Consider the following 17,149-nt stretch of genomic DNA (forward strand, 5'->3'; position numbering starts at 1 on the left):
TTATGCAACCTAACATTTGGCACCTCCTGTCAGCTCAGTACAGTGCTGTAGTACTGACCTCCTGCCACGCGGTGGCGCACTATGCTGCCATCCCACGAGTTTGTGAATTTAGCTGTCGCAGTTTTCTGACGTGCAGGTTCAAAGACACAAACAACCGTCCATCGCATGAGAGTGGTTTGTGTCTGTGAACTCATTTATATATTTTTCAAAACATAACTTCGTGGAATAAACATGGGACGTGAGTCAAGGTATGTCAGAATTTCCGAGTTTATGTGGTGTTTTAATTTCCGGTTGAATCCGTTGTGACTAACTCCTGTGGCTGCTAAACTGTAAACGTTTGAATCTCCGTGGCTAATTTCGATTAGCATGCTAGCTAAAACGCACAGATGTGTATGTACATTAAACAACAGTTAATCTCATTTAGTCGTGGATTGTGAATTAAATAATGTTTTTATCGATTAAGTTTGTCATCAGAAGTTTGTCAGCTATTGTGGTAATTATGCTGTTTGGCCCTCAGACATTACAGAAAGCGCTCCGCGTCGCGGGGACGGTCAGGCAGCCGATCAAAGAGCCGCTCTCCGGACAAACGCTCCAAGAAAGACGACCGGAGCAGGAGGGAGCGGTCACGGAGCCGGGACCGCCGCAGGTCCCGGTCCAGGGACAGAAAACGAGCCAGGTGGGTGTTCTCTGTTTAACTGTTGACTACGCGAGTGTTAAAGAGAGAGACCACAGCTATTACACTTAAAGAAACCAAACAGAACTAAAAGAGACGTAGAGGAGAATATTTTGCAGTGCATGGAGCTTGCTGTATCTGTGACATTACGATATCATGATCACCTGTAGCGTCCTTTGAGATGCTGATGTTCATTGCTTCGAAATTATAGAGGCAAAACACACAGTGGGCCGTGTCTGTGTTGTGTTCAATCAAAACAAAGTCATATTAAACCAACTTTAGTGTATTTTAAGAGACTATAAATTTATTTAATGCGCTCTAAAAAGTCCAGGATGTCTGCCACTGTGACAGAGACAATGGACAGTGTGAAAATGTTTTTAGAAGTGACAGTGACTGATGTTATCTTCTTCTTGTCTTATGTGTTTTCATGTTATATGCTTGTCTTTGATGGCCAGGCGCTCCAGGAGCAGAGAGAGGAGGAGGTCCAGAAGCCGAGAAAGGAGGAGGTCGGGCAGCAGGAACCGAGCCAGAAGGTCCCGATCTGGTAGCCCTGGCAAGGGCAGGAGACCAGATGAAAAGTGAGACTTGAAATAAAAATAAATCACACATTTCAAGACATAACTGACAGCGCTCGTAACTAAAACCATGCTACTGCTTTTCTTTTCCTCTTTCTTGTTTCCTGCAGGTCAAGGAGCAAGGAGAAAGACAACATTGATCCTTTATCTGACAAGAAAAAGATTAAAGAGGAGAAAGAGGACGACAAGGTTGAGGATGTAAGTTGCAGAAATGAAGTTCTTGCTGATCTCTAAAAGGTCACTATATAGTAGATGGGAAATATTTCTGATCTTTCCTCTGTGTCCATGCAGCAAGACTTTGACCAGAACAAGCTTGAGGAGGAGATGAGGAAGAGGAAGGAGCGTGTGGAGAAGTGGAGGGAAGAGCAGAGGAAGAAGGCAATCGAAAACATCGGAGAGATCAAGAAAGAACTGGAGGAGATGAAGCAGGGCAAAAAGTGGAGCTTGGAGGATGATGATGGTAAGAAAGCACTGATAAAGATAACCGACACAGTTTAATCCCCCATGTGTTGTTTCAGTGTTGATCACTTCACTAGTACAGACCTTAGCTTTAGCGCTGCAGAGTCTTATTATTGAATCTTCATTTCAGACGATGACGAGGATGTTTCCGCGCCGATGGAGGGAGATGATGATGACGATGGGGATGGAAAAGGGGACAGAAAAGACAGGGACATAAAGGAAGAGGACAAAGAGGGTGAGAAGGAGAAGGAGACTCCCATGGAGCAGCAGGCCGAGGAGGACGATGTGGATCCTCTGGACGCCTACATGGAGGAGGTGAAACAGGAGGTGAAGAAGTTCAACATGGGAGGCATGAAAGGAAACGATAAGGTGAGTTTGGGGGGAGAATACTGCATCACTTTGGCTCAGAGTCCTGCAAGGGTCTCATTTTCAAGACCCACTCCTAAACTGGAATTCTAACATGCAATACTGCACCCGCCCATATGACCAGTTAGTTCCCCACCCTGGTCTGTCCCACTGACACAAGATCCACAGCCCGACCCATAACCATGAATTCTATCATAACCATGCACTGTAAATAATTTGGTCAGGTGGCACGTTCAAAGTGATCATTTTGGGACATTTCATTTGTGTTTAATGCTGTCAGGGTTATGAAAAAATATTTTGATGTTAAAGGACAATATCTAGTTCTTGTTAATTGTTAAAGGGGCTTCGAATAATGTCTTACTTTAGTTAATTTCTATTATAAATCAGTAGGAACTGCAACAAGATTGACAACCACCTCCTGTCAGTTGTCAGCCTCAGTTTGCCTACTAGTGTTGGACTAGATGTCATCTTTGTGAATGTTTTCTTTTCCAGTTTTGCTAGATGACATGCGAGTTGTTTTCCTCTTCAACAGAAAGGAGCAATGACAGTGACCAAAGTGGTGACAGTTGTTAAAACCAAGAAAGGGCCCCACACTCACAAGAAGAAGGGTGAGCTGATGGAGAATGACCAGGATGCTATGGAAGTGAGTTATTTTTATGTTTAATTTATTTTGTAACCACTATAAAACTTTTGTTTGTGATGGAGGTCACATACTCACCTGCTTTTTTTTTCAATACCGATGACTCATTTTATCCCAGAGCAAAATTAATCTTCCCTCAGATTTAAATCACATAACCATCAAATAATAATACAGTTTTTCTGGAGAATAAATGCAGATCTTGATTTAGACTAGTTTCTCCTGATGGAACGCACTGCTAACTATCCAAAATGTAACTGATGTGTTTGACAGTACTCATCAGAGGAGGAGGAGGTGGATCTGCAGACGGCTCTGACGGGCTTCCAGACAAAACAGAGGAAGATCCTCGAGCCTGTTGACCATGGGAAGATTCAGTATGAGCAGTATCGCAAAAACTTCTACGTGGAGGTCCCTGAGCTCGCCCGGATGACTCCAGAAGGTCAGTGCACTGACAGGAGATGGAGATTTTAGTTATAATGACCTCTTAATCCACATCTGAGGTTTTTAATATGGAAACTGCCACATATCCCCTGCCACTGTACACTAATGATGTGAACTGAGAGGCTGCCCATTTTTCATCTGAGCTGTAAAAATGTAACTAAGGCTGTAGACATCCAAATACGAGCTTCTGCTGTCAGGTTTAGCAGTGATATGCCTGCAAGCTTCGCACTTTAGTTTACTATTTGGGCTGGGGATGAAACTGCTAACCAACATGTGTATGTAGCATTGAATATTGAAGGTCAAGTAATTAAAAACGTCACATTTTAATTAAATACAATGTAAGTTTAATGCTTAACGAGGCGCCTTAAAAAGTCTTTAAATGTCTTACACTCTATTTTATACATGTTAGGCCTTAAAAGTCATTAAACTGTCTTAGATTTAAATTCTCGAGGTCTAAATTGCCACAACCATTTTTTCTAATTTCATTTATCCATCTTTAAATTTCTTTTTGTTAAAATACTTTCAGCTCTGCTGCATGAAAGTCCATATATCTGATCTTACTCACTGTTACTTTATACTTACACTTACCTGTTAAATAAATGAAGATAAACTTTAGTCACGCTTTATATTTACCTGCATCTCTTGAATAAGAAAAAGATGATTTGTCTTAAATATGGTTAAGAATGATCCTAAAATTGTCTTAAAAGCATTAAATACAAGTGTCTGATACCTGCAAACACCCTGCTTGAAGAAATGGTTAAACTTGTTTCCTTACTTTTTGTCATAGTCAGCCTTAAAATAAACATTATTAAGGGTAAAAAGAAGTCTGTTTTGAAAGGATAGTATTAAATTATTTGCAACAGAAGCCATCAAGCCTGTATATTTCCGGGATCAGTTAAAGTGACTCCATGCTGATTAAACAAATATAAATGAGTTATCTCAACATAGGTGTGAACAAAATGTGCAAAATGCTCTCCTTCCAGCACATAAACTAGCAATTACTATATATATATATATATATATATTGAGAAACATCTCTTGGTGCCTTTTAGTACTCAGAAGTTGTGTCTTTGTAAACCTTCTCTTCCCATCTAACATCTCTCTATTTGGTTGGTTTTAATCAATACAGAGGTGAACACATACAGGCTGGAATTGGAGGGCATCACTGTTAAAGGGAAGGGCTGTCCCAAACCCATCAAGACCTGGGTGCAGTGCGGAGTGTCTATGAAGATCCTCAGCGCAATGAAGAAGTGAGTCTGACCGATTGTGACTGCTGATGTGACAGACTGTGCAGATTGTTAAGGACAGTGTAGTAATTCTACAATGACCTTAGTAATGATACATGAAAAAAGAAGATGATCAGTTTCATGAAAAGATAGCTAGGCAGTCAGCTTGTGTGTAAATGGCTCGAGCAGTGATGTAGCTTGATGTGTAGTTTGAGAGAAGCTACAGTTTTTAAATGTGAATTAAATAAATTTAGATTCAGCTGGGCATGAAGTTTCAGGTAAAGCAGGAATATCAAAACATTTCTTTTGTTAAAACACTATTAAAGAACATTCAGCTTCTTTAACTATTTAGAAAGTATAACCACTCATATCCAATTTAGTCTGTCTTTGATCTGTATATTAAACTTTATAGCATTTTTTTCTCTGACATCAGCCAAAAGTCATATTCAGATTGTACATGACACTTGTTTTATTCTGACCAGACACTAACACTTGTTATTCGTATTGATTTCTTTTCCCCAAATGCACACAGGCACAGCTACGAGAAGCCCACCCCCATCCAGGCCCAGGCCATCCCTGCCATCATGTCGGGCCGAGACCTCATTGGCATCGCTAAGACCGGCAGTGGGAAAACCATAGCCTACCTGCTGCCCATGTTCCGACACATCATGGACCAGAGGCCCCTGGAGGAGTCTGAGGGACCAATCTGTAAGGAATAGATTGCTTGATACTTTCTTTAGTCACAGTCTGACATTAACAGATATGTTTTCTGTTTCTGTTGAATATATATAAAAAATTAATGAATAAAAATGAATAACTGAAGAAAGTAAGAATTTGTAATATGGTAGGTGGAGTTGTGACGTGCTGCTCCTGTGCGTTGCATAGACTTGGCTGAAATGTAGGTCAAAGGAAGACTAAAATAGAATATCCACTTTGGGATAATAACCCACCAGCTGTTAGGCTTCCACAGCATTTCTAATATTCCCTATATTAACCTTCCTAATTAACCTTGCTGTTAGTTTTCTGAGCAAATCTATTGCATCAGATCTTAGACACTGTGAAAATGTGAGTGCTCCAAATAGTAAAATAGAAAGTATGTTCTTTATCCTCATCCTGTTTTTCTCCCTCTCCCACAGCTGTTATCATGACTCCAACCCGAGAGTTGGCTCTGCAGATCACCAAGGAGTGTAAGAAGTTCTCCAAACCACTGGGACTCAGGGTGGTGTGTGTTTACGGAGGCACAGGCATCAGCGAACAGGTAAGATACGCACACTGGTATTACCTGTTCATTATATTTTTTCCAAGGGCTTTAATTGCCTTACAGTGATTAGATTTTTCAGCAGCAGCAAAGTCAAGGTAAATGCTGAACAATGACACATAATATCGTAGTCGTGGTGCAGGACAGTCCTGTAAATTGTTTGATCTAACCAGAAAGCTTTAGTTGAACATTGTGCCTGTTGTGCTATTTTATAGCAGGGGTTATCAGTCTTTTGTAACTTGAGGCCCACTTGTGATTGTTAAAAAATTCTGAGGAGCACCTTTCCAAATAAATTATAAAAAAATGTAACATGATAAAAAGAAAGGAGAAAAATTAAATGGGCTGTACATATGTGTTATGCCATTGTCAGTTAATAATGTTGTAGTGAGTTGCGGGTAACAGTGTTTGGCTTTGCGACACATCCCGGATGCTTTGTCTTTAAGTGTCCCTGGAGCTTTGATGGTTTTAGTGCCTTATTTGACAGGATTTCACCCCATTAAATACGCCCGCTCAGCATCACTTTCTGCCAATATGTATCCAAATTTAGTGCATTTGCAGTCATGTATCCTCACCATGTGCTGTGGAGCTTTGGGCTGTCTCCCACATCACGACCCATTTAGTTGTCGTGGCATCCAAGGGAACATTAGCTCGCTAAAAGTGATGATGTGTCGTGATTGATGTGGTGATAATCACACATAACTGGTCATCAAATTATGTGTTTTAATTTGACATTTGTAATTTGTGACGTCTTGAGCACATGTAGATATTAAAAAAAAAAAAAAAATTAAAAAAAATCTAATTAATTTGAACTAACCACCTGGCAGTACCTCTGTGGCCCACTAGATAGCACTCTGAAGCCCACTAGCAGGCTGTGGCCCACGAGATTAGAATAGCTGATTTATAAAACACTACAGGACTTCATGTTCCCCATTTATATGCCTATTTTGACCTCCTGCCCATTATAGTTTTATTAACAGTGTTAAAGATCAACTCCACTCTTGGCAGAAAAATGAAACTCAGAGAGTGTTCTCTTATCTTCTTATTTTTATTTCCTATCATTAAATGCAGTTCTTAAAATTTCCTCAATTACAATTTGGCTGCACCTGAGAGGGGCAAACACGTGTGAGTGTACGTTTCAGAATACCTTAAAGGAAAAGCATGACATTTTGGGAAATATGCTTTTTCACTTTCTTGCTGAGAGTTAGATGAGAAGATTGTAAATATTAAGCTACTGCCAGCAGCTGGCTCACTTAGTCAGTTAGTTAATTAATCCATTAATAAAGAGCAGCCCCAACTGATTTATCTGATGACAATAATAATTGGCTGCAGCCCTTGCCTTTGTAGCAGTGAATTTGATTATATAAACTGTAACTCTGTCTCTAAGATAAGTTAGCTCTGCTACTTTTCGTCAGCTGTTATATTTAAACTCTGAACGTTGCATTAATACTTTGACTTGTTGTTGGCTTCCAGATTGCTGAGCTGAAGAGAGGAGCTGAGATCATCGTGTGCACACCGGGAAGAATGATTGACATGTTGGGGGCCAACAGCGGTGAGTTCAAACACCGTGACCCTCTCACTTCTTATTGTTATAGGATGTCAATGCAAGTAAGGATTTGTGATGCCTTGTGAGGCTTTTGTTTATTACCTTGCATGTGATAAATGTTACAATATGATAAAGTATATAATTACTAAGTCAGTACCACTTACTAAACTGTTGACATTATTTGACCACCCTTGGGATCAGTCATATCTACGAGACAGTGGTGTGTTTCCTGAAGATCAGGGCAAGTACAGGTAGGTGGACTTGGTGCTGCCTCCGTGGTTCTTCGACCTTCCAAGCCAGAGATGATCAAAATGTTTAAAAAGAGTATTGTGACGTTGGTGTAAACAGGATGTGTAAATATGTTATATTTCAAAAGAGTAGCCTGAATGCTCAGTCAGGGTTCTACTGTGTTGTTGTTTTAGTACATATACTCATAAATAAATTCATTCATCAAAAGCCACATGTTCATTTTGATATTCAAAGCCATTTGTTTTCACAGATCACACATCTGTAATGTCTCACCTGCCTCCCTAATTATTTCTAATTAGGAGCGCATGTGGCTTCTGGGAATAAATATCACTGTGGAGCCCTGTACAGCACTGAGCATGTGCATACAAATGTGAAGAAATGTGTTTAGGAAGCAGTATTTATTGTATTTGCTGACTCTGAATTGTAAATTGTTTAAGTCTTTCTCAGCAGTTACTATGATAGAAGGGTTTTTGTTGTTTCCACACATGCGAGGTAATCTGTAATATGTTTCCCTTGTAGGTGAAAAGGCGTTTGGTCAGATAATGCTTGATCGGGCTCCGTCTCTTGTATTGTATCTTGAGGCTGTTTTCTGACTTTTACAGGTCCCTCATGCCCATGAGATGGTACGCAAGACCAGAGACAACCAAAAAAAACAACAATTTTGATTATAATAAATAAAATAAAATCCTGGTCACTTGAAGCTAGTCCACAGAAGAATGTGCTGAAATTAGGATGCCTTGCTTTTGAATGTCAAGTAATGTCATGTAGTCTTACCCTGACAAACGTTCTCTCTGTGTTTGTTAGATTAATTTAATGTTTTTTGAAGAAGGCAGAATGCGTGTGAGGACTGGCTTTTCTCGAAGTTAACTGTTTTTTCTCATGCTCCTCTACTTTGGTTTGTAGGTCGAGTCACCAACCTGCGCAGAGTTACATATGTGGTGATGGATGAAGCAGACAGGATGTTTGACATGGGCTTCGAGCCACAGGTGGGTGTCACCCGCATTTATATGTTAGCATCTGTGTTTTATTTTGCACCACTGGAAGATATTTAGAGCGTCCGCTGACACAAGAAGGGCTTTTAACACATTTGTACACCATTGTAGGTGTCATATTACATTTGATAAAATGCTTCCAGTACCCCATATACATTTACAATCACTTTGCACGTGGGTGCAGATGAAACATCATACATCTACTGTTTTAATCAGTGTTGTGACTCTAACATTGCTTGTAAAAACAACTGATGACTGTTAACAAGTAGAGCACAGGCACAAGTTACATACATAAATATTGTATCCAAATAGTTTAAGAGGTTTTTAAGTAATGACATCAAAACCAAAAATTGTTATAATGGCCTCCAGTCTCCCCTAATCCACTCTGCATTTCCAGTCGCAGAATAAAAATGACTGCTCGCTTATCGCTTATCCACCCTGGGGTTGAGAGCCTTCAGCCGCTCGGCCCCCCCGCCTCTGCAACTCTCTACCGCAGGACATAAAACACTCGGACTCTGTCACCTCCTTTGAATCCCGCCTCAAAACTCACCTTTTCAGACAGGCATACTCCGTTTAATCTGGACTGGAATGACCTCGCTGTAGCACTTTACTGCTGTTTTATGGATTGCGTTTTTTGACTGTCATGTTTTATTGATTGTTTTATTACTGTCTTTTGTACGGTGACCTTGAGTGTCCTGAAAGGAGCCTATAAATAAAATGTATTATTATTATTATTATTATTATTAAGAAAGAGCTGGTATACATTAAGATGCCATGTCGTCAGGGCACAATGCAGGACAAACCAAAGCTAAATGTAAACACAGTCAGAAAACATGCATCGCAGCTTCTACAGTAGCGTTCAGTGCTGTGTGTGTGTGTGTGTGTGTGTTGAGAAGAGAGAGACGGTGTGTCTGCCGGCGAGCTGTCAGCTGTGAGCTAGATGTCATGTTAGCGGCAAACTATGAATGTTCAGTGTGAGCTACAGTTTGGCTGGTAGTGATCTGAGCATTCTTATATGGGGGTATCTGATTTATTATCCCTGCTCGTCCCCGACTCTGGCTGCTTAAAATAAAGACGGCAAGTTAATCGCATATGGGGAGATTTTTATATTTTTACAGCGACGGTTCCAAACATCTGCATTTAGGAGCACCATGCCACTGCTTCCCAAATAGTTGAAAACACTGTGTATATATAGTTTCCCATAATTTTTTAATGCCTAATGCTGCAGTTGTCCATTCAGCATGTTTTGCAGCTCCAGAAAGGAAGCAGAAACAGTTGTAAGTTGCTGTCAAAAACAATTATGTAAACAATTATCTCACATAGTCGCAACTAGATGTATAATGGCACATCAGAATCAGCAAAAATGAAAAAATTGAATTGTTGAAAAGTAATTTTTGATAATAAAAATAGTGTTACAACAGGGCAGCTTTCCTCTTTTACCTGGGATCTTATGCTTCCAAAGCAAAGAAACATAACATGAAAAAAAACAGTCTAAAATGAGAATGTATAGACCAAATTCACTAACCTCTAGATGTCATCTGGTTCCTCTTCCAGGTGATGCGTATTGTAGACAACGTGCGTCCAGACCGTCAGACGGTCATGTTTTCGGCCACCTTCCCCAGAGCCATGGAGGCGCTGGCCCGTAGGATTCTGTCCAAGCCCATTGAGGTCCAGGTGGGAGGCCGCAGTATCGTCTGCTCTGATGTGGAACAACACGTGGTAAATCATCTCTATATCATCTCTCTCATTTAATTTTTTTTTTTATATAGGAGGACCATTTGGTCTCTTTGTTCAGTATTTCGACAGACGCCAGTATTCTACTTTAGTTTTTGTTGTTAAAATCAGACCCCTCACTGTGTCTCCACTCCTTTTCTTATTGCACTTGATCCTGTAGCTGGTGATTGAGGAGGACAAGAAGTTCCTGAAGCTGCTGGAGATTCTGGGTCATTACCAGGAGAAGGGCTCTGTCATCATCTTTGTGGACAAACAGGAGCATGCGGACGGACTGTTAAAAGACCTGATGAAAGCCTCGTACCCCTGCATGTCGCTGCACGGAGGTGAGCAGTCACACTTGGGGTTCGCTGATTACAACTCAGTGATAGTTGGATATTGATAATGTTAGATTCAAGATACCTTTGTGACAGTAAATTCTACAGAAATGTAAATGTGTTAGTAAATATATTAATCACAGTGTGAGGAATTAAGAATAACCTGATTATACAGCTGTACTTTTGCTGGAGCAATGGCAGAGCGACAGCTGATTTCTTAGCATCTTTAGCTTGGCAGCATTACCGTATGCTTGATTTTGGAAACAGCTTGATGGAGTATGACAGTATCACAGTAACCGTACTGATCAGATCACATGTAACCTTGGGTTTTGAAGAGCATTTTCCTGCTCTGCTAACAGGAATATAAGATCAGCTATGACAGAATGACATTTTGTGATATTAAAAGTGTACACTATATAGATTGTAATGTAAAGGTCACTGTCAGCCAAATAGGGTAAGTTTGTCCTTGTACTAGATTTCTAGTAAAACTACCGCTGCGTAGAGAATAAATCCTTTCACCATCAAAGGCTCTGATTCCTGCCTTTCTGTGACTCATATATTCCTTTCTTTGCGTCCTCTTAGGAATTGACCAGTACGACAGAGACAGCATTATCAACGACTTCAAGAATGGAGCATGCCGTCTGATGGTGGCCACCTCTGTGGCAGCTAGAGGCCTGGACGTCAAGCAGCTGATCTTAGTGATCAACTACAACTGTCCCAACCACTATGAGGACTATGTCCACAGGGCCGGACGCACTGGCCGAGCAGGCAACAAGGTCAGTTACTTAAAACTGAATTTGCATCGAGTCAAGTGTGTTTCTGGTGTTTATTTGTAGCGTATAAAATTGACCAGTTAACTCCCAGTCAATGGCTTTAACATCCTATGAAAGATTTTATCTTTACATGTCTCTTGTTTTTTCTTCTAGGGCTTTGCCTACACCTTCATCACAGAGGATCAGGCTCGCTATGCTGGGGATATCCTCAAAGCCTTGGAGCTGTCTGGCTCTCCTGTCCCGCCTGAACTGGAGCAGCTTTGGACCTCCTTCAAAGACCAACAGAAAGCGGTAAGATGAGGAAACATTTGAGAACGTGTGGTGTCTCAATTAGCAAGTAAACCCACCGAGGTCATCCAGGAACTTTTGAAAAAAGAAATTCTTGCACTGCTTTGAAAATGGTCGATGTGAGAATTAAATCTATATTTTCTTCTTCCTCTTTTTTCTCTCCCTTCCTTCATCCTTGCAGGAGGGCAAGACCATTAAGAGCAGCAGCGGCTTCTCAGGAAAAGGCTTCAAGTTTGACGAGACAGAACACGCCTTGGCCAATGAGAGGAAGAAGCTGCAGAAAGCTGCTCTTGGACTGCAGGACTCTGACGATGAAGATGGAGCCCTGGACGTGAGTAACGTTTGAATATCGCTCCTAATTACATGATTTAAAGTTCTCTTGATTCTGGTAAAATGTTTATTGAACAAAATGCAGTCATACTAATAATAATTTTGCCGTTCCAACCCATCTTAACCACCTCTCCTTTTGCCCCTCCTCAGATCGAAGAGCAAATCGAGAGCATGTTCAACTCCAAGAAGAGGGTGAAGGACCTGTCTGCTCCCGGGGCAGCTGCCGGTCCCACAGGAACAACTACAACCACAACAACTGTCCCCGGAGGGCTGCCAGGCCTCGGACCCACATCTGCTGGAAACATCCAGAAACTGGAGATGGCCAAGAGGCTGGCGCTCAAGATCAATGCTCAGAAGAACCTGGGTGCCGAGGCACAGGTATGTTTGTGTGTGTTTTTAAAACCAGAGGAAAAACAGAGAGGAATTTTTATCTCCAAATGGTACATCTGTAAATTACCACATATTGCACTTACAGAATAATGACTTTAAATGCAGTTGTGTGTCAATTAGCAAGTTGACCTTTTGTTATTTAAATGCCAGCATTTAGACTCGTGCTGTGGAAAACATGTTCAATCCGAGACATGAGCCAAAATTAAACATTAAGTAAATAAGTCATTAATTAATTTTTACCATTTCTATTTGTACATATATCAGTAACTACTTAAGTAATATGCAAGTCAACTGAAACTGTACTGTAACTGTATTTTTCATCTTGATATACAGTCACTGATTATTGTCCAATCAGTGGTCACTGCCCTCAGGTTGGTGATCCAGGTAGCCATTAACTTATGTAAAGAGACCTTAAGTTCTTACTTTTTCCTCTTAAACTTTAAAAATGCAGAAGCTTTTCACCCAGTGCCTCTTTCCTTTGGTCGTTTCTTGCTGTTCATTTTGTGTTTCTTTGTTCTCTGGTCAGTTTATGTTTCATGTGTCAAATTCGTTTCCCCCCACACAGACCAAATAAAGTTCAGCTGTTTTTTCTTGATGTACAGGATGTGATGCAGCAGGCCACCAACGCCATCCTGCGCGGCGGCACCATTATGACACCCTCGGTGTCAGCCAAGACCATCGCGGAGCAGCTGGCGGAGAAGATCAATGCCAAGCTGAACTACACCCCTGTGGAGAAGCTGGAGGAGGAGCGGCAGGCGGCTGAACAGGCCGAGACCATCAAGAGATACGAAGAGGAGCTGGAGATCAATGACTTCCCTCAGGTCAGCAGCACGCGGTGCAGGGCTGCGCTGAGGAATTCAGCTGATTCCTGTTTTATTTTCGGTCTTTGTTTTTGGATTTATTTCTGTGCCTGGTGAGGATCAATTATCACTAGCTGTAGTTTTCTTTAAACTTGCTTTTGTAGGTGTCAGGGAACAACAGAAAAACACTCTTTAGTATTTATAAAGAGATAAGCACTCTTGAAGTGGTGGCAACACAAGAAAACGATCTCAGAGCTGTCACTATACTTTGATTCAAATGTTGGTAAATAATGATTGGTACTCTGATGTAACATCATCTTTTTTCAGCTGAGCCTCAGCCACTTGAAATCAGTAAGAAGAGCAAAGATAAGGCCAGTTCAGGGCCTTTAATGTTGAATACCTTTGTTTTGGTAGCAGTTATTTAAGGAACTGCTGTGTGTGCATCTCATAGAATATTTTATTCAGAACTTTTGTTTTGTTTTGTTTAATATGAGGAATTGAATTGGTTTCATTTTGCTGTTTTCTACTGTGATGGAAACTAGTGCAACCTAAAAAGGAAAACGTATTTATTTTGTTCCTCCCTAGACGGCCAGGTGGAAGGTGACCTCTAAAGAAGCTCTGCAGAGGATCGGTGAATACTCTGAAGCTGCCATCACCATCAGAGGAACCTATTTCCCTCCAGGCAAAGAGCCCAAGGAAGGAGAGCGCAAGATCTACCTGGCTATTGAAAGTATGTGTCAGGGAAATTATTTATCAGTGTTAGTGTTTTTTTTATTTTTTTACACTGAAACATTTAAAGTGCAGCTCCAGCTTTTATTTAAGCATCCTTTTAACTGCCCCTGGACTTTGTATTCCCTCCTGTTCTGTTGTCTCTGATTGAACTCTACACTGTATAAAACTGTAAATTTGTTTTCTAGGTGCAAATGAACTTGCTGTGCAGAAAGCCAAAACAGAGATTACGCGGTTAATCAAAGAAGAGCTCATCAGATTAGTAAGTATCCTCTGCCTCTTGAAATCAATAAACAGTTCTGGATGTCATGCTGATTTTGTCTGGCACTAGATTTTTAGAACAGAAACATAAAACATGGCAGATTGTTATTCAGCAGGTATCTGTGAAAGATGTCACTTATTGTCCTTTTTTTCTCTCCAGCAAAATTCCTACCAGCCGACGAGCAAAGGCCGGTACAAAGTGTTGTAGAGGAGGAACAAAGGCTCCATGGAGGAGTTTCCATCTTTCAGCAATCCCTTGTCATCTCTACAGTGTCATCAAAGTGGTTGAAGAATATTTTAGTCTATATTTTTTAATAATGCTCCCTTTGATTACCTAAGTTTAGTGTCTGGTTTTGTTTAAAGTTTCATCTTTTTTTGCCTTAGTTTCATCTGTGCTTCTCTCGAGTTTCCTGTAATTTTATACCCAAAAACCCAAAATGTCTGTTGCAGTTTTGACCTGCAGCGTCATCAAACCATCACAATCTGCAATATGTCTTTAAATGTAAGACACATTTTCTTTTAATGTTGTTTTTGGGCTCAGATTTCACCCTGTTGTATGTACAAGTAACATCCCAAACATTGTCTTTATGAAGAAATCGTAAGATGAAAGATGTTTTTACTTTTCTGCACAATAAAACAATGTGTTGTTAAGGAAATAAATTTGTCCAGCTGTTTGCGTTAACAAATCTGGTAGAATAAATACTGTGTACTAGATAGTGTATGGAATTCCATTTAAGTCAATATTAAATAAATAAATAAATATGCCCATTCAAAAAATAAATCCTGAAATACATAAATGAGGAAAATAACATAAAAATAAATGTAGTTCTAAATATATGAATTATTAAAAATATTCAAATAAAACAGAGGTAGTGTTAAAAGGACATTTTTCAAATGAATTTTACTTCAGAATTCCATATTTATTTATTTCAGGGGCCTTTTATTTCCTAATGCCACGTTTGTTTTTCAAAGTCTCCATACTTTATAGCTCTTTTTACTTCAATCTGTTATATTCAAATAAACGGGGTGTGGTTAGTTCACAGATTCAGACCAATGCAACAGCACCAAGTCACAAGCTCAATTTTGCAACTTTTTTGCCAGATTTAGCTGCTTTTTAGACCCTCTTAGCAACTTAATTTATAAAAAGCAACTAGTTCATGTTCAGACCATCAGGGAAAAAGAGGAATATATTAAAATCTATCGTAATTCATTTCTGGGCATGCTGCTCAGAGAAATCGTAGTCCATGTTTTCTCTGCCAACAGTGCCAAGTCTCTCCATCGCTTCATCTGGGCAGCAGCACTGCGCAGGCCATCAGAGGGATGGGGCTGAGTCTGCGGCAGGCAGGAGGACGTCGATCGCCTCAGAAGTGGGGATTCAGTTGAGTTTCTAACCAAAAACACACCAAGCAGCGGCAAACAGCTTTGGCAATTCGGCGTGCTCATGTGTTTCAGGCTGGAAGAGGTTTTTTGTAACATAGGTCAACATGTCACAGGAGCTACAGGACTCTATTTACTGACTGGCTGAGAATATTCTCTGGCTACCATAAGTTTAGTATGAGTGGGCAGAAGTTCGCTACATAGATCAGCCTCTCATTGGGCGGAACGAGCCACCCGCTGAAGTCCCGCCCTACCACCTCCGTTTGTGTAGCAGTTTTCAGCAGTTTTCAAGACGTCCTTTACTAACTTTTGCGGTGTTTGATCTTGCGGGGATGTAGCCGTTTTTCTGCCATGGTTCGCGTCCTGTAGGCGATATTTTTGTGGGTGTGTTACACCAAAACCTATTTCCCCCTGGCAATATTTTTACAAGCGCACCGTTGCTGTGGCACCGCCCAGAACGATTGTGATTGGTTGAAAGAAATACAAGCAGCCCGGGCGTTTTTTCCTCCAATCTCAAAGTGAAAGTCGGCCCAGCCAGACCTTTCTTCTCTTGAGAAAGGTCTGGTGAGCGAGACTACCATAAGTTAAACCATTCCCAACTTTTAGTTTGGCCACATATCGGCAATGGCTTTCCATAGACATTGCATGGCAGCTTGCTGAAAGCCGCAGTTCGCTGCTGTTTGATGTATTTTCGGCGCAAGGATACATTCACGCTCTCCCTGAAGCTTTTCGAAACGCGAAACTGGTGCACTACAATACAAGTACCATAGCTCCCATACGTAGCTAACATTTAAGATGCTACTTTCAGAGTATAACTTAGAATGTAACATAACACATCTGTCAAAGTTTATTTGTAAAGCACTGTTTACAAAATTTTAAAAAAAGAAAGAAAAGAAAAATGTTGGCACAGTGGTGCAGTGGTTAGCACTGTCGCCTCACAGCAAGAGGGTACCCGGTTTAAACCCTGGGGTGGGGGAGCCCTTCGGCGTGGAGCTTACATGTTCTCCCTGTGTCAGCGTGGGTTTCCTCCAGGTGCTCTGGCTTCCTCCCACAGTCCAAAGACACGCAGGTTAATTGGTGACTCTAAATTGTCCGTAGGTGTGAATGTGAGTGTGAATGGTTGTCTGTCTCTACAGTGGGGAGAACAAGTATTTGATACACTGCAGATTTTGCAGGTTTTCCCACTTACAAATCATGTAGAGGTCTGTAATTTTTATCATAGGTACACTTCAACTGTGAGAGACGGAATCTAAAACAAAAATCCAGAAAATCACATTGTATGATTTTTAAGTAATTAATTTGCATTTTATTGCATGACATAAGTATTTGATACATCAGAAAAACAGAACTTTATATTTGGTAAAGAAACCTTTGTTTGCAATTACAGAGATCAGACGTTTCCTGTAGTTCTTGACCAGGTTTGCACACACTGCAGCAGGGATTTTGGACCACTCCTCCATACAGATCTTCTCCAGATCCTTCAGGTTTCGAGGCTGTCGCTTGGCAACACGGACTTTCAGCTCCCTCCAAAGATTTTCTATTGGGTTCAGGTCTGGAGACTGGCTAGGCCACTCCAGGACCTTGAGATGCTTCTTACAGAGCCATTCCTTAGTTGCCCTGGCTGTGTGTTTCGGGTCGTTGTCATGCTGGAAGACCCAGCCACGACCCATTTTCAATGCTCTTATTGAGGGAAGGAGGTTGTTGGCCAAGATCTCGCGATACATGGCCCCATCC

General features: G+C 40.9%; 1 protein-coding gene across 1 annotated transcript; it reads left to right on the forward strand.

Moving 5' to 3' along the window:
• Positions 1–118: 118 nt before the first annotated feature.
• On the forward strand, positions 119–14,687 carry ddx46 (DEAD (Asp-Glu-Ala-Asp) box polypeptide 46). Its single transcript, XM_049592187.1, has 23 exons — positions 119–248; positions 518–676; positions 1,129–1,251; positions 1,359–1,446; positions 1,540–1,708; positions 1,838–2,076; positions 2,606–2,716; positions 2,984–3,149; positions 4,281–4,401; positions 4,910–5,085; positions 5,514–5,635; positions 7,106–7,184; positions 8,331–8,413; positions 9,974–10,138; positions 10,314–10,476; positions 11,050–11,243; positions 11,394–11,531; positions 11,710–11,859; positions 12,009–12,236; positions 12,851–13,069; positions 13,634–13,778; positions 13,966–14,039; positions 14,199–14,687. Exons 1-23 carry the CDS (start codon positions 232–234, stop codon positions 14,244–14,246), a joined length of 3,177 nt encoding a protein of 1,058 aa, XP_049448144.1. The 5' UTR covers positions 119–231; the 3' UTR covers positions 14,247–14,687.
• Positions 14,688–17,149: the final 2,462 nt, after the last annotated feature.

This window comes from Epinephelus fuscoguttatus, linkage group LG12 (assembly GCF_011397635.1).
Source record: "Epinephelus fuscoguttatus linkage group LG12, E.fuscoguttatus.final_Chr_v1".
Lineage (NCBI taxonomy): Eukaryota > Metazoa > Chordata > Actinopteri > Perciformes > Serranidae > Epinephelus > Epinephelus fuscoguttatus.